Below are 18,373 nucleotides of genomic sequence, written 5' to 3' on the forward strand. Positions count from 1 at the left end.
ATATATTTAATAAGCAGGCATCATAACATCCTGTCCATCAGTATTTTAGCGTGTATCTCTAACAGGTCAGGTAAGGACTTTCTGATATGATGATAGTGCTGTTATCACATTCAACAAAATTTAGTAGGTCCTAATGTTTTCTGATACCTGGTCTGTGTCCAGTTTTCTCCAGCTATCTCAAAAATATCATTTTGGACTTCTTTGTTTGAACCAGGGAGGATGAGGTACTTTTAATATGTAGTATTCCTTAATAAAATCCCCTCAGCACTCGGTGCGCTAACATTTGCCATATTACCCCATAGCAACTTCTTCGAGAGATGCAGCAGATGGCCAGTCGCCCCTTTGCCTCTGTAAACGTTGCCTTGGAAACAGATGAAGAGCCTCCTGATCTTATTGGAGGGAGTATAAAGGTGAGAATGTGATTCAAAAGCCCCGAAAACTTGTCAGAACTCAGGCTTCTGAGAAACCACAAAGAACAAGAAACTTGTTCCGTTGCCTCATAATTATGTTTTCCTTTCTCTCTTTAACAATAAGGCAACACACTGACGTTGTCAGGTGTTCTTTTGCTTTCATTTTTCAATGTTTCATTCATGTTGTTAAGCATTCCCATGTTCAAGGAATTTTATTTTATTTTATTTTGTTTTATTTTTTTGTTGTTCAAGGAATTTTAATATGTAAATGGTTTGTCTCAAATTCTTGTAAGTATTCTGTGACATAATACTTCAAAACTTGTATTGGAAAAGAGCTAAATTGAATCATTGCTTCTAAGTAGTTTAGGGAATTTTCTTCAATGGGCAAAAATTATAATTCACTCTGCATTCTATGGAATGTAAATATTTCTGACTCCTCCAAAAAAAAAAAAAAGGATGAGGAAAGTGATAAAAGTTTCTATTTTGGCAAAATGATGAAATGTATCAGATACTCTGGGGAAACAGCTTTAGATCCTGAATTTTAAAATACTTACTAATGCATTACTGAGTTCATAGGAAGTAGGTGAAATTCCCAGGGAATACTCTCCTATCCTTCCCCCCAAAAAAGAACAAATCACGAACCAAACCAGAATGATGTGTGATCTGAAGTGGTTCCAGATTGGTAACATACCATGACTCCCAGCTGACATAGGTGCAGATCCTCTCTGTGGGAAAGCTTCCCCAGTTCAGCCATGTAGGATCCCCACCGATTAAGATCAAGCAGTCAGAGATCACCAAGGACAAGAGAGATAAGCCACCAGGAATATGAGTTAGCAGACACTGTGGACAGCCGGTGTAGACAGGACTTCACATGTTAGGGTGTCATCTAATGAGTATAATATAGCTAGCTCTTTATGAAATGTTTGAAGGTGGGAAAGATGGAATCATAAAGATGAGGACACCATGAATCAATGACTAGATCAAAAAAAGAACGAAATGGAATATTTAGGGGCATCTGGCTGGCTCATTCGGTAGAGTACGTGACTCTTGATCTGTGTCATGATTCAAACCCCACGTTGGGTATAAAGATTACTTAAATAAGTAACCTTACCAAAAAAATGGAATATATAGTGGTTAAAATTTCTAAAATAACTCAGTTTACATGCTAAATAAATAGCACATCAGACACTAGTGAAGAGAACTTTTGAACTGGAAGATGAATCTGAAGAAATCACACAGAATGCAGAACAGAGAGACAAGAAGATAAAAAATATGACAGATAAGAATATGGAGAATAAAATGAGAAGACCTAACACGTATTTTATATATACATTGTATGATTGCCACGATGTGAAGAAATTGGAACCCTTGAGCACTGTCAGTGGGAATGTGAAATGTTGGAGCTGCTGTGGAAAACAGTATTGTTCTTCCTCAAAAAAATAAAAACAGAATTACCATATCTTGCAATTCCCCTTCTGGATATATACCTGCAGGAATTGAAAGCCAGGTCTCAAAGATGTATTTGTGCATCCATGTTCACAGCATTATTCACAATAGCTAAAAGATGGGAGCATCCCTAATGTCCATCAGTAGATGAATGGGTATGCCAAATGTGGTCTACACATACAAAGGAATATTATTCAGTGTAAAAAGGAAGGAAATTCTGACACCTGCTACAACATGGATGGACCTTGAGAACATTATGCTAATTGAAATAAGCTAGCCACAAAAAATATATATACTATATGATTCCACTTTTCTGAGTTACCTAATCAAATCCATAATGACAAAGTATAATAGTGGTTATCAGGGGTCGGGGGAGAGGGAAATAGGGAGTCACTATGGGTGTGGGGTTTCAGTTCTGCAAGATGAAAACAATTCTGGAGATGGATGGTGGTGATGGTTGCATAACAGTATGAATCTATTTAATACCTCTGAAGTGGGGATCCCTGGGTGGCGCAGCGGTTTGGCGCCTGCCTTTGGCCCAGGGCACGATCCTGGAGACCCGGGATCGAATCCCACGTCAGGCTCCCGGTGCATGGAGCCTGCTTCTCCCTCTGCCTATGTCTCTACCTCTCTCTCTCTGTGTGTGACTATCATAAATAAATAAAAATTAAAAAAAAAATAATAATACCTCTGAAGTGTACACCTTAAAAGGGTTTAGGGAGGTAAATGTTATTATGTGTGTTGACTACATTTAAAAAAATAACTGGGGAAAAAAAGAAATCACCTAAAGGAAATGACAAAGCAACAGCTGACTTCTCATTAGTAACACCAGAAGCCAAAAGAGTTTGGAAGAATGTCTCCAGATGACATCAAGAGAACTGCCAGCCTTGAACATCAGGCCCAGTAACTGTCTCCTAAAAACAAGGACAGAAGGAAGATTTTGAAAGCTTATAAGAGAAATGTCTATAGGATGTGTTAAAGAAAAACTAGCCAGGAGAATGGAGTGAGGTATAAGAAGGAATAGCAAGACAATGAAATGGTAAGCACATAAGGAATCTAGCAAACATGATAAAATAACAATTTGTAGGATTAAAAAAAATAGACAAATCTGAAGTACTAAGCAGCACCATACGTCCTATGTTAATAGCCCAGTATGACCCAGTTGGTTACTCTTTCAAACACTTTCTTGACTGTCCTTCCAGGACACCACACACTCTCACTCTCTGGCTGCTCAACCTTCTCCATCTCCCCACACCTCTAGAGATGGCTTAGTCTTTGGGCCTCCTCTCACATCTTTTATGCCCACTACTCCAGTGACTGTCTTAGTCTGTTTGAGCTGCTATGACAAAGTGCCAGAGACTGGGTATCGTAGAAACAACAGAAATTTCTCACAATCCTCAAGGCTAGGAAGTCCAGGATTGAGGTGCTGGCAGATTCATCGTCTGATCAGAGCCGCCTTCCTGGTTCGTAGACGGTGCTTTCTTGCTCTGCCCTTATATGCCGGAGGGCAGGGAGCTCTGTAGGGTCCCTTTTATGAGGGCACTAATCACCTCTTAAAGGGCTCACCTCCAGATATCATCCTATTGGGCATTCAGATGTAACATACAGATTTTAGAAGGACACATTCAGACCACAGAAGTGATCTTTTCCATCATGGGTTTATTTTAACACCATGATCTCTCCGCTCAGACATCTCCTGTGACCCTTTCACTCCTATATCCAATTGCTTGTTTACTTGTGCCCCCACATGGATGTCTCAGCATCCAAAGCTGAGCTCTGGATATTATCCCCTATACCTCTCCGTGGCATATCCCCCCCAACTAGGTATCTCATCCTAGCCACTCAGGCAAAAGTCCTGGAGCTGAACTTAGTCTGCACTTGTTCTCATTCTCTTTACATCAGCATGGCTTTGGCTCTGTCTTCAACCTCCGTTGCTGTCACCACACTGATCTAGGTCACAGTCCTCTCACCTGCCCCGTCCTTCCCTCTGTTGTAGCCACAGAGGTTCCAGAAGTCATTTTCTTCAAGCAGATTGAAGAAATGAATGACATATTTGGGGGTATGGCAGGCAGAATTCTAAAGATGGCCAAGATTCCCAGCTCATGGTTTTTCAGTCAAACACTACTCTAGGTGCTTCTTTATATAAAGGGATTGGACAGAAGTAATACAAATCCCAAGACAGCAGAAACCTTAAGATACCGAGGGATTTTCCCTGGCTGGTGGCAGAAGAGGAAACATGAGAAGACTTGGTACGCTTGCACGGATTGGAAGCTGGAGGGGCCATAGGAGGAAGCCTCTGGGAAAGAGTGGCTCCCTGCAGACCACTAGGAAGGAAATGGGAACCTTAGACCCACATCAAGGAACTGATTCTGCTGCCCTCCCTGAGGCCTCTTTTTTTTTTCCCCCTGAGGCCTCTTGAATAAGTTTTGAACAGATTCTTCCCTAGAGCCTCCAGATAAGAGCTGGCCCCAAGGCTGACTTGACCAAGTCCACCTGTGAAATTAAGAATGGATGGAAGAAATGAACAAACCTGTATCTGTAAGCAGGAACCCTCAGAGCTCGCCTGGATTTCTGACCTGCCGAACTGAGATAGATAATAAATAGGTGCTGTTTTGCAACTAAGTTAGTAATTTGTTTATTTGTTCTGTGCTACACAGCAATAGAAACTCATAGAGGGCATCTTTAAAAATCACATGTGAAGGCTGCATCATTAACACTGGAGAAGCTCCACCTTAGGTAACTCTTTGTTTTATTCCACCAGACTGTTCCCAAACCCATTGCCCTGGAACCGTGTTTTGGCAACAAAGCTGCTGTCCTTTCTGTGTTTGTGAGGCTTCCTCGAGGGCTCGGTGGAATCCCTCCTCCTGGACAGTCAGGTGAGTAGATGAGGGCCAGTGACAAACTAGACTTGCGAACTTGGGTGTAGAAGTGGTAGTGAACCATAGGCACGTGCCTGCCTTGTGTCATTGTAAGGATTCAGGGAGACGATCCCATTGTCCCTTGTGTTCCCTGAACTGTCTATCCTGAGGCCATGATTCCTTCCCAGGGAGGAGCTCAGAGCTCCCCTCCCTGCACTGGCTCCCACACCCTCCTGGTGGCGTTGATACTTCTAGCCACACCTTCCCTTGCTGCTGCTTTTCCTCAGCTCTGGCTCTGCCGCCCCTTCCCTGTCTCTTCTCCCTTCCTCAGGGCTTCTCCCCTCCATCCATATCCTCTTCCACAGTTATCTTACCTGCTCTTGTGGCTCCCTGCTAGCTCCTCCAAGCTGGCCACTCTCAAATTGGCATTTCCAGCCTTATGAAATTTCTTTTGCTTTTTCGCTCTGTTTTAAATATAAGGCACAAACTGCAGTTATAATAATTTAAGGGAAGTCTTGGAAATGTACTCACAGTCCTATCATCCCGCACTCGCCAGTGTTCATTGTTTTTTCCTTTCTAGCCCTGGCCAGCAGCTTTGTTGAAATTATTGTATAGATCTCATTTTTATTCTTTTTTCATAAAACTGTCATAAACATGTTTGCAGTTTACTATGTAACACTTTACCAGTGTCTTTCATGCAATTCCATCAGGTACACAAATCATAATTTTGACAAACATCCTCTTATCAAACACTAAGGAGATATGGAATACAGTTGTGGAAATATTAATTCCGATTAATCATGGAGTACTTTGGAGGGATGCTTCAGACAAGATGCACAATATGTTTTAGACAGCTTTCAGTTGAAACAATTCTGGGGGTCAGGGTTGCCTTGGCTAAAGAAAGCCCTGTGTCTATGATAAAGTGTGTCCCAGAATCCTTGCCTAGCTCCTGAGCTCCATAGCCCCCTAAGTGCAGCCCTCAGGTTCAGAGCCACCTCCAGTTGAGCTTTCTTTTTTTTTTTTTTTTATAAATTAATTTTTATTGGTGTTCAATTTACCAACATACAGAATAACACCCAGTGCTCATCCCGTCAAGTGTACCCCTCAGTGCCCGTCACCCATTCACCCCCACCCCCCACCCTCCTCCCCCTCCACCACCCCTAGTTCATTTCCCAGAGTTAGAAGTCTTTATGTTCTGTCTCCCTTTCTGATATTTCTCACACATTTCTTCTCCCTTCCCTTATATTCCCTTTCACTATTATTCATATTCCCCAAATGAATGAGAACATACACTGTTTGTCCTTCTCCGGTTACTGTGGCTAAATTCAAAAAGGGTGTTGCCTGAGTTCTCCTCTGGGATTTTGATGGAATCTTGTCTCACATTTAGATCTTTCATCTATTTTGAGTTTATCTTTGTGTATGGTGCAAGAGAGTGGTCCAGTTTCATTCTTCTGCATGTGGATGTCCAATTTTCCCAGCACCATTTATTGAAGAGAGTGTCTTTCTTCCAGTGGATCGTCTTTCCTCCTTTATCGTATATTAGTTGAGCTTAAAGTTCAGGGTCCACTTCTGGGTTCTCTGTTCTGTTCCATTGATCTATATGTCTGTTTTTGTGCCAGTACCACACTGTCTTGATGAACACAGCTTTGAGGTATAACCTGAAATCTGGCATTGTGATGCCCCCAGATATGGTTTTCTTTTTTTTAAAATTCCCCTGGCTGTTTGGGGTCTTTTCTGATTCCACACAAATCTTAAAATAATTTGTTCTAAGTCTCTGAAGAAAGTCCATGGTATTTTGATAGGGATTGCATTATACGTGTAAATTGCCCTGGGTAACATTGACATTTTCACAATATTAATTCTGCCAATCCATGAGCATGGAATATTTTTCCATCTCTTTGTGTCTTCCTCAATTTCTTTCAGAAGTGTTCTGTAGTTTTTAGGGTATATTTTGAGAACCATTTGAATGGTAAATGGTTCTCCAACCTTTTATTTTCAGGTTGTAGGTGTCCTTCTGTCTAAAATGAGTCTCTTGTAGACAGCAAATAGATGGGTCCTGTTTTTTTATCCAGTCTGAAACTCTGCGCCTTTTGATGGGGTCATTAAGCCCATTCACGTTCAGAGTTACTATTGACAGATATGAGTTTAGTATCATCATGATATCTATTTAGTCCTTGTTTTTGTGGATTGTTCCACTGAACTTCTTCTTAAAGGGGAGTTTTAAGAGTCCCCCTTAAAATTTTTTGCAGAGCTGGTTTGGAGGTCACATATTCTTTCAGTTCCTGCCTGTCTTGGAAGCTCTTTATCTCTCCTTCCATTTTGAATGAGAGCCTTGCTGGATAGAGTATTCTTGGTTGCATGTTCTTCTCATTTAGGACCCTGAATATATCCTGCCAGCCCTTTCTGGCCTGCCACGTCTCTGTGGAGAGGTCTGCTGTTACCCTAATATTCCTCCCCATGAAAGTCAGGGACTTCTTGTCTCTTGCTGCTTTAAGGATCTTCTCTTTATCTTTGGAATTTGCAAGCTTCACTATTAGATGTCGAGGTGTTGAACGTTTTTTATTGATTTTAGGGGGCGATCTCTCTATTTCCTGGATCTGAATGCCTGTTTCCCTTCCCAGATTGGGAAAGTTTTCAGCTAGGATTTGTTCAAATACATATTCTGGCCCTCTGTCCCTTTCGGCGCCCTCGGGAACCCCAATTAAACGTAGGTTTTTCTTCCTCAAATTGTCATTTATTTGCCTTAATCTGTCTTCATGGTCCCTTAATTGATTGTCTCTTTTTTCCTCAGTTTCCCTCTTTGCCATTAACTTGTCTTCTATGTCACTCACTCGTTCTTCCACCTCGTTAACCCTCGTCGTTAGGACTTCTAGTTTGGATTGCATCTCATTCAATTGATTTTTAATTTCTGCCTGATTGGATCTAAATTCTGCAGTCATGAAGTCTCGTGAGTCCTTAATGCTTTTTTCTAGAGCCACCAGTAGCTGTAGAATAGTGCTTCTGAATTGGCTTTCTGACATTGAAGTGTAATCCAGATTTTGTAACTCTGTGGGAGCGAGGGCTGTTTCTGATTCTTTCTTTTGAGGTGAGGTTTTCCTTCTAGTCATTTTGCTCAGTGCAGAGTGGCCAAAAACAAGTTGTATTGGAACACGGGGGAGTATCACTGGTCCGTCCAGCTGGTCTTCTGGGGGAGGGGCCTGCTGTGCTGATTTTCAGGTGTTAGCACTTGGGGGAGCTGCTCTGCCCCTGCCTGCTGCAGGGCTCAGCGGGGGTTGTTTACCCCGTGAGGTCTCAGGAGGAACAGTTGCAGTTGCTATGGCAACTCTGGAAGCCTGGATTCAGCCTCCGCAGGAACTACGGGGCTCGGGGCTCTCGGTTCTCCGTCTGCAGGGCCTGGAGGCTCCGGGGCGGGGCCGCTGATCTGCTCAGCTCGGGGCAGGAGCGTCCTCGCTGTCCTGGGCCCTCCCGGCCTCTGCCTGTCCCGGGGGAGGCCGGATCCTGGGCTGTGTCCCGGCGCCCTGTGCTCCGGGGCCTGCGCTGGTGGATTCGCGCTCCCTCCCCGCAGCCCCCTCCGCGGAGCCGCCGCCCGAGCCCCTCCGAGCTGCTCCGGCCCCGCCGTGCGCGCTGCAGCCCTTAGGGAGCTCGGCGCACTCTCCCGGGGCGCAGGTGCCTGTTAGTGTCCCCGGGAGCCCGAGGGCATCCCCGCCCTCCTGGGTCCTGCTCCAACTCCCTGCGAGCCCCTTTCCGCCCGCCCGGGAAGGTTGGTGCAGCTCCTGCTCCTCCGGGACGGGGCTCTCCTGTCCTGGGGACACTCGCCCCGGCCTCAGCCCGGCTCCTCGCGGGGCCCCTCCCCCTCGGAGGCCTTTTGTTCCTTTATTTCTTTTTCCCCCGTCTTCCTACCTTGATAGAAGCGCGGACTCTTCTCACTGTAGCGTTCCAGCTGGTCTCTCTTTAAATCTCAGGCCGAATTCGTAAATTTTCAGGATGGTTTGAAGGTTATCTAGGTAATTTGGTGGGGACAGGTGATGTGAGGACCCTGCTCTTCCGCCATCTTGCCCCGCCCCAGTTGAGCTTTCTAAATGACTTCTGGGTCCTCATGAGGAGGCCTTTAGGCTTGGCCAAGCCAGCCTTTATTGTCTTCATTTCCTAGGGGAACAACTTGATTTGCCTTCACCTAGGGATAGGAGTTCAGCTCCTAACTCAGCCTTACCCATGTTGAGGGCAGAATGACCCACTGACCTGAACTCTGGGACATTGTCTCCTGCCACTTCCCAGCTCAGCAAACTTGGCCTGTGCTCCCTGAGAGCAAGGCCCTGGCTAGAATTAGGAAAGCGGCCTTTCCTGCCCTGCCCTTTGCCTGATTGCCCCATCCCCTTCAATTCCTGATGAAGACCTGCTCACTGCATCCCTTTTACCTCTTCTGTACCCTATTTTAGGTGGCCCTTCCTCTGGACTCCCAGAACACCTGGCTCTGCCTTTGCTCTACAGTGTCACTGATATGGATTCCCCACTTGCCCCATTCCTCCATTTTATAGGCTCAATGCAGTGGAGTAACAAGCGTACTAACCCAGCTCCTGAGAACCTTAGCAGGGCTCTCAGCCTCCACTGGCTTGCTCACGTGTGTTGAGGATCCAGCTCCCCCAGAAATGTGCCTTCCCCAAGGGACATTTGGTATTATTTTTAAGGTAGAACCTAGCATTTTATTTAGATATGCATTAAACTGTTGGAATTGAGAACCAGACATACGTAATAAACCTCCAAAAATAGATCCTAAAATGCACTTTCTGCTTAGGGCAAGCAGTCATGGAATAAGCATGTAAACAAGCTGGCTTCTCTGTACCACACCAGCCAAGTCCGCTTTCTCCATGGCCAGCCACACCAGCTCTGCCCTCCTTCTGTTAACACCAGCCAGACCCCCTGTAGGTCTAACCCAGGTTTTTCTGTAGGACACCTTGGCCTAACTGGGAATGCTGGAAACATGTTGTTAAAGGAATCATGGTATTGAGGGGGAAAAAAAAATTTTTTTAAAGCTGCCATCTGAGGTGATGGCTTCTCTGTACTTATGCCATACCCCAGAACACCCAAGTTAATCAGTTCCTAGTACAAAAGGGAGAATGGAACCACTTGTCCCTAAGGCAGAGGTGGTGGAGGTGGGGAGGTGATGAGCCAAATACCATTCTAAGGTTTTTACATGGATTCATTCAGTGACTCCTTCCACATGCCCTCTACTGTTACTGCGCCCGTTTTACAAATGAAGAAACGGAGGTATGGTATGGTATGGTTAAAGAACCTTGCTTATTCCAAAGCCTGGCCCCAGAGTCTGTCCTAACCTGCGTCACAGGATAGATACAAAAATAACTAGTGCTGGCTGAGTGATGAGGAAAGAATCTGAATTTACTTATAAAGAGTGCTGCTTTTTCTTGGCACCCTTTTGGAGACCCACAGGAAAAATTTAGCACTTAGAGCGTGACTGCAATCTTATTTAAATGCTCCAACTGCCAGGCAGAGCTCTTTGCTTCATTGATCCGCTGAACAGCAAGCTTACACATCTTTTGTGTAAAAAGTAGGGGAGGGAATAAGAATACATATTTGTATTTGCATCAGTAAACCCTGAAAGAATATATACAAATGGCTGAAAGCATTAGTGGGTGGAGGGAGGGACAACGTGGAAGGGAGACTTTTCCTCTGTATACTTACTGATTTGCTCATTGCACCCCGGGAATGTAAAAAAGTTTTTTGGAATTATTTTTAAACATAAAGCAAACTGCTCCTTACCACATGTTCCCTGTGGGCTTTCCCCCAGGTCTTGCAGTGGCCAGCGCCCTGGTGGACATTTCTCAGCAGATGCCAATAGTGTACAAAGAGAAGTCAGGAGGCGTGAGAAACCGGAAGCAGCAGCCCCCTGCACAGCCCGGGACCTGCATTTGAGGCTGGGCTGGGAACTGTCCAGGAGCGAGCCAGGTGCGGCGTGCCAGCGCCGTCTGCAAGGAGGGGGCAGGCGGGGAGATGCTGTGCGGAGCGGGCCGAAGACTGGAAACCCTCGAAACATCCGACTCCTCTGCATGTCCACAAGCTTTCTTTGCCGGTTTCTCCCATCTGTGCTCCAGCATCTAACCTTTTACTTTTGCATAGGAAATAATTGATTTAGTTGCAGGTCCAGGGGTGATCCAGTTTTGCTGGAGGAGGCCGGGGTAGAGCAAGTGAGAGAGCTGGAATGACACTCAGGTTCACTTGTGGAAAACCGTTCTTGGGGCCGTCTCAACTTGGCAAAAAACAAAAGATGTTGTGTTTACAAGTAGACATTCACTACCAGTCGTTCTTGAACATGGTCTTTTAAAAACTAGTCAGATGAATGAATTTGTTCTCATCTGAAGCCTGCTATCTTTTTTAAAAGATGTGCTACTTATTCTTGCACAATGTAGGCAAATCTCTCTCTTGCAGGGAGTAGCTTTTTTCTAGTTGAGAATTAATAATGGTCCATCTCTTTTGAATCATATCAAATTAAGGTAGAAGGGGGCTATTTTAAATGTCAAGGTCAGCAGTGTTACTTAGAATGTAAAATGATGTAATAGGTAGTTTTCTATAGCAACTTAATTAATTTAGTCTTAATCCATTTGAAATCCTTTCTCTCTTTTCCTCTCTCTCTCTCTCTCTCTCTCTCTCTCACACACACACACACACACACACACACACACTAAGTGCCTAGACTTGAAATAGATCTAGCAATTGAAAAGTTAGTAAGCCTAAGTTTTCCATAATTGCATTCCTACATTCATATAAAATTTAAATAGCTACCATTGGCAATCTGCTCTTTTTATAAAATCTAATTTGCAGCCAGGAAAGAATTTTCTCACCCCAGAGAACATTTAACCTAGCAGCAGGCAATGAGAGGAAAGAAGAAATGACCAAACTGTGAAAGCTCCTGTCTGTTGTCAAAAGAAGCACTAAATAAGGTGTGGTCCTCGTGGGCCCCCTGCCCCCCACTGCAGGCCTGACATTTGCTCCAGCCCATCTGGCCACTCCCGCCAGGACACCACAGTGGAAGGGACTTGTTCATGTTACATATCTCCCTTGAGCAGAAAAGAGCATGACAGCACTTGGAATCCCTGCATCAAAGAGCAACAGTGTGCTCCTGTAGAGTGCTCTGAGCTGCTGGGTCATCCTCAGGCTGCAGGGGGAATCTTACACCCAAAGCCTGAAGAAGGACCTGGAACCGTTTCCTCTGCTCTCCTCTAGGAGAGGCTCAGCTAGGCTCTCCCATCCTCCTTCCCAGACCGGGTGGAGCAGGACAGTTACCACTGAGAAGGATGAAGAGCACACAGATAAAATGGAGGAGGAGGAATAACTATGCTAAGGAGAAGGTGACCAAGTTTAAGTGGAGTAGGGCGATCCTGCTCTTCTCTCCAGGGCACTACCTGGGTGTCATGGTGTCCCTGTGTATGGTGCTCTGTGTTCTGGCAGGATGCGGCAGCCTCCCCAGGTCTCTCTTCTGCTTCAAAACTTGGGGTTTTCTGGCACTGCCCTGTAGGGCCTCTACACAACCATGCTTGTTTGTCAGTTTGGAGAATTAATACTCTAAAGAGCAAAGCCTGCAACATTTCACCTTTAAATGCAGTGCCTATGGTAGGAACATTGTCTCCTTCCCAACACCAACCCCTCACCCATGAAGAGTTGCCTGGAAAGATGTTGAAACCCTAAAGTTGAAATTTGAACCCTAAAACACTGTCTGATGCATAAAACATCTCTACTTTGAGACTCACCTCTCAAAAAGCTGCTTTTTCACATCATTGGCAAAGAGCAGACAATTCTAGAAAAGACCCCTTCTCTTCCAAGCTTCCCACATCCCTGCCCCACATCACGGCACCCACAGAGAGCCTGCCACAGACTGGCACTGTACCCCTGTAATTGCCATGAGGCCTCTTGCCAGAGAGAGGGAGGCCACTGGAGAGGGACCTCCCACAAGGAAAATCCTTGTTTGTTCAAAGGATCAGTGTTTCTTTGGCCAAATAAGTCTCTTCCCCATGGGTTCCCAGGCCTTGAAATAACATGCACCATGTCCCATAGCCACCTGGTTTTGTTTTGTTTTGTTTTTCCTAAAAGACAGTTTATTTTTTAAAAGGAAGGAAAAAAGGAGCAAGTGATGTTTAATTCTCCCAACAGTGAAGAAACAGCCAAATCCACCTGCTTCTCCTTTGCAGCCAATAGACAGCTTCCTCCAGGCCCAGGCCAGAGGAAGAGAGTGGCAGGAAAGAGAGGCATTCAGTTTAGGAGCCAGTTACCAAGAGGGCATCATCTGGAACTTCAGAGGAATACCTGTGGGTCACAGGAGAGCCTGTATATAAGTTAAAATAGTCATGAAAACATTGATGTTGCACTTGTACATAATTATACAGTAGTGTCCAGAATGTTCAGACATTCAGAGTGTACATAAAACAGAAAACTATGTTAAGGTATTTTTATTAAACGTAATGGTGTCTGAGTTTTACCTAATATGTCTTTGTGCCACATACCGGATATCCAAGTGTGAAGAAGTCCTCTCATTGGGCCCTGATTGATAACAAAGCCAGAAAAAGGCATCCCCAGTGTGTCCAAATGCATCTGGTATGAGTTGGTTGACTCCAAAACAGAAATCAGCTATCAGTACACAGGGGAGAAATTGGGCATTGAGCCCATTTAAACAGCATTGTGTGAGGAGAATTGAAGGCAGTAGGCATGTCGCTGGCACTGTTGTTGGCTCTGCAAGTGAGTCGTAAGTCTTTCTTTTAGCCTCTTGGTGCTGTGCATGGCCAGGGATGACCAATCTTGTCCTGAGATGTGTTTCTCTTAGTCTCTAAGTTCAAAGACTGTGTCAGATTTTCCAGAAAGGGGTTTTCCAGGCTGCTTTTTGTTCCATTTGGTCTAGAATTGTAATGACCATTTCCCAGGACTGTGGTTTCCATACTGAAAACCAGGGGTGGGAGTAGGGTGGCTAGTTCATTGACAGGTAGCTCCCATTTCCTCCTTGAGAACCACACACACCCTCACCTCCTGTCCACCCCCAACTCGTGATCCTACACACACACACTGTGGGGGAACTTCTGCACTTCCTGTGAGATCACCTCTAAAAGATGGGAGGAGACATGGAGAAAAGGCAACCTATACTCCCCTGAGCTAACCCAGAGGAAAAGTAGCCCTGGACAGAAGACGGTCAGCAACAGGAAAACAACTTCCATGGGTGAGGCCTGAAGCGCCAGATTGGAGATGCACCTCAAAGTCTGGAGCTAACATGTGAGAAAGCCAGAGCACTCTGTAGAAAAAAGACGTTCCCATCTTAGTGCAACTTGCTCCGTCGTCCCACAGAGTGTATCTGGGGAGGGCGTGGGGATTCACTTCCTTGGGTGCTGGTGTCATTTTCAAGACCACCTTTGATCCTTTAATTTCTGTCATCCATCCACACACAATGAATACTCACTAAGCACTTACTAACAACCTAAGCTAATGCTAGAGTGGTGACCAAGATGGAAAAGAAGCTCTTTGGAATTAACAGCAAAACCCAGCTTGAGCCCCTCATCCCAAGAGACCTTTCTTTCCTCGTGGTGGTTTCTGTGAGAAGTGGCCACCCCGAGGACAGACCCAGGAAGGTGGAGGGTCTGTCCTCGGGCCATGCACCAGCTCTCTGTCTGAAACGTTTGCCCAATTTACCAAACTCGGCTCCAACCATAAATATCACCGTGATGGCAGGCCCGCCAAGAGACATTTGCCCGGATTCGTTCAAACTCCTAACTACCCTTACCTGCAGAGAGATGATGTGGAGCAGAGAGGAGAACTGGCGCGCCTTCTCTTTCAAAGGCAATAATGGAATCGACTTTCAGTAACTGAAATTTGTGCACAAAACATTCTAAACACTAGTGAAGCCTGTTTTGTTGAACTAATTCTGGCTCTGGAAATGTTTTTGTTTTATAGGTATTTACGGTTTTTGTTTTTATTTTTGGTTTGGATTCAAGCTTAGTTTGTTAATATGTATAATTTAGCATCTATTGCACTCATGTAAATATGGAGTAAGTATTGTAAACTATTTCATTGCTGGGGACTGTGGATGTTATACATACATTTAGGACTGCAATTTTTTGGTATTTTTTGTATTGTAAAATAACAGCTAATTTAAGCAGGAACAAGAGAATTAAGGGAGGTCTGTGCATTTTAAACACAAATGTGAAGAACTTGTATATAAACAAAAGTAAATACTATAATACAAACTTCCTTCTGAAATAAAAGTAGATCTGGTAAAAATGTGGTTTATGCTTTGGGTGTTTAATTTTGATTGTGTTTCATTTGTGTTTACTGTTTGCTCATTAGACCCTTAAGGGAAAAAAATTTTTAAATGGTTACCAGTTTTCAAACTGTCCATGAGTAAGCACTTGACATTTGGTGAAGGGCAAGGTATAAAACCAGTAGGGTAGGCACCTCGGCTGCCTCGTGGGGTAGAGAGAGCTTTCCTTGCACAGCTTGTGAGCAGACTCCCGGTGTCCCCACGGTGGCCTGTGTTGCCCTTGAAATGACAGTGCTGGGGAGGGAGACAGGTGTGTACAGCAGCTCTACCCTGGCATGGGGAGGGTTCCCCAGGGTGGGGAGGGTTCCCCAGGGTGGGGGTGGGGTGGGGCAGGGCACAGCCTGGGCTGAGACCCAAACCACCCAGCTGCTCTAGCTCTTTCACCTTGTCCTAGCCTGCATTTCTAAATGTTTAGGTTTTCCAGACTGCTAAATCTCAGGTATACTGATAGGTTGAGTACTCCATGGCCACAGTGTTGTCCTTGGTTTTGAGTTTTTGGTGTTCTTGCCACCCACAAAGCTTTGTCTGCAGGTGCAGTTCCTGCACTTGGAGCAGGGTCAGAACAGCGCTTCAGGGCCCTGGTGTGAAGTGCAGGAACCGTAGAAGGACGAGATGGGCATAAGGGGTTCAAATGCCATGGTTCATGTAGGGGAGGGAGGCTGGGGCACCACGTCTGGCCGACCCACCAGTGCTTGGGACTGGGCTGGAGAGGTCAGTGGTTGGGCTGATGGCCACTGCCAGGTGCCATGAAACTGTTCTGGGGAGAGGGCTGTGGGAGCCACCAACTGCTTGAGACAGGACAAAACCTGTTGAGTGTGTGGTTTGTGGCAGAGACAACACCATATGTTCACCAAACCTGCTAGATTTTGCCACTGGACACACAGGTTAGGTGGGGAGCCCTAAACTGAGCTGCGGCCAAAGGAGTGTTGGAAGAAGTTATGGACACCAGTTCCAAACTTGGCCCACACGGTGCCCCCGCGTGGGACTCCCTGGAGGTCAGGTGCCGACGATGTAGGAAGGTGCGCAGGTCCCTGAATCACCAATCGGAGACAAGCTGCACATCAGCAGAGCTGTGTGCTGGTCTTTGCCTCACTGAAAGGAAACGTCTACTCTAACTGACCCACCGAGATTTGGGGCTTTATTACAAGTGGCTTTTCTTACTCTCACTAATACACAAATTGGTACCCTGAAGCATACTGCATCCGTAACCAAAACCTAAACTGCATGGCTTTGGCTTAGGTCTCAGCCAGGTGGCAGCCAGGGAGCAAACAGATGGCAACAGCAGAACAGCTGGGATCCCTGACAGGCAGTGGCGAGACATCTGCTGAGTCTGTTCAAGTTTGACACCTTGGAAAGTAGTCTATGTGTCTACTGAGTTCTCAGTTCAGAAGGAAGATCAAAAAAAAAAAAAAAAACAGAATTGCATATGTTATTATTGGCCGCCTTTGGCCAGGCATCACAAGAAGAGTTGACTTCCAGAAAGAATTAGCTGTTTCACAAGCCACAAGCCGAAGGGAAAGGGATGGAGAATCTGGAAATCCAGGGTCTTGCAGGGGTTGGGGTGGGGGGGGGTGCTCATGATCCAGAGACCCAGTAAGCCTGGGGGCCTCCCTCAGGTGTGGGAATCAGGTGGAGGGAGGGTGTGGGCTTCCTGCCTGCTCCTCAGAACCTCCAGGCCAGCATCTGGGAGGGAGGGGCATGTGGATGAGGAAGCCAAGACAGCCAACCTGAGGACTGCATCCAGGAAAGAACCAGGAATGTCACCACTGACCCTGAATCTGCCTGGGAAAGAAATACAAAGTGTAGGTTTGGGGATCCCTTGGGTGGCGCAGCTAAGTGTCCATTTCTTGATTTTGGCTCAGGTCATGATCTCAGGATCATGAGATAGAGCCCCAAGGCAGGTTCCCTGTACAGCCAGGAGTCTGTTTCTCTCTCTCTCCCTCTGCCCCTCCTCCCCATTCTCTCTCTAAAATAAGTAGCTATATCTTTTTTTTTTAAGTGTAGTTTTTTGAGAGAATTATGTTGCCAAAGAAGCAAATTAGTCTGACCTCTAAAAATGTAAACAACTGAACAACACTGTGCCTATTGGAGGAGCCTTCATTAGAACGACCTGCAGGTAGGAGGTAGTTGTGCAGGTGTGTCTGAGGGCGCACACCCCCAGTACCTCAACAATGGATTTGAGCCTTTTCAAGAACTTCTCCCACCCCAAGGCTTTCAGAATCGCTGTTATGTCTGCCATCCCCCTCCTCCCTGCATGAGGGTGTCCTTCCCAGTCAGGCCACTGTGTGCTGGCCAAACATTGCATAGGGACCAAGGATTTCAGTGAATGAAACAAACTAAAATCCCCATCCCTGTTGGGGAGACAGGTAATGTACACAATGTCAGATGGTAAGTTCTTTGAAAGTATGAATGAGGTAGGGGCAGAAAGTGCAGGGTGGGGACTAGGGGGAGAAGGATTGCTCCTCTACTAGTGGGGCGGGGGAAGGCCAGTCCGACAGGTAACAGCTGAGCAGAGAGCTGAATGAAGGTGGGAGCCAGCACATTGATGTCTGGGAGAAGAGCAATCAAAAGTAGAGCAGCGGGTGCAGAGGCCTAGAGGAAGAGAATGCCTGGTGGGTCTGAGCTGTTCCAAAGCTGCTGGAGTGGCAAAAACAAAATGGGCTGCCGTAACAGTCCTGGGAGTCGGGCCCGTGGAGGGCATAGTTCTCAACTGGCACAGGACTACCTCCTGGGGACATTTGGGGAGTAGGTAGGGGCCATGTTGGTTATTGTGTTGCAGAGGGAGGTGCTGCTGTGACTTAGTGGGTGAGCCTGAAGATGGTCAACCTGTGACACATGGGATTGTCCCACCTAATTACTGACCCACCTCCCACTAGATTTTAAAGCCTCTTGCTGAGTATTTGTGCAGATGAAAATCTGTTCCTGGGGCACTTGGGTGGTTCAGTGGTTGAGCATCTGCCCTCGGCTCAGGGCGAGATCCCATTGGGATCAAGTCCCGCATAGGGCCCCCGCAGGAAGCCTGCTTCTCCCTCTGCCTATGTCTCTGCCTCTCTATGTGTGTCTCTCATGAATAAATAAAATCTTTTTTAAAAAATCACTTCCTAAGTATTTTAGTGTGGAACCCAGCCCTGTTACAAAGATTTGAGAGCTGGTTTGATACAGTTTTCCAGAAATGTGTAAATCAAGAGAAAACCAAACTGTTTCCTTCAAAACTTTATGCAGAGCTGATCATCATTTTGGAAAATTCACCAATGGCACTCTCATTCCTGGATCTGAGTCCCCAGCCCCATCCACACATGCGTGTGGGTTTCATATGAACAGACACACCCTGCAGTCTCATGTTACTAATT

General features: G+C 45.8%; 1 protein-coding gene across 1 annotated transcript in view; it reads left to right on the forward strand.

The window, feature by feature from the left end:
• ATRN (attractin) overlaps positions 1 to 13,199 on the forward strand; it is a 160,516-nt gene extending 147,317 nt beyond the window's left edge. Inside the window, 3 exon segments of the mRNA XM_055345920.1 lie at positions 303 to 410; positions 4,618 to 4,732; positions 10,518 to 13,199. Coding sequence (XP_055201895.1) covers positions 303 to 410; positions 4,618 to 4,732; positions 10,518 to 10,642 — 348 coding nt within the window. The 3' untranslated portion in view covers positions 10,643 to 13,199.
• The last annotated feature ends 5,174 nt before the right edge of the window (positions 13,200 to 18,373 follow it).

The sequence above is a fragment of the Nyctereutes procyonoides genome, unplaced genomic scaffold, assembly GCF_905146905.1.
Source record: "Nyctereutes procyonoides isolate TBG_1078 unplaced genomic scaffold, NYPRO_anot_genome, whole genome shotgun sequence".
Taxonomy (NCBI): Eukaryota; Metazoa; Chordata; class Mammalia; order Carnivora; family Canidae; genus Nyctereutes; species Nyctereutes procyonoides.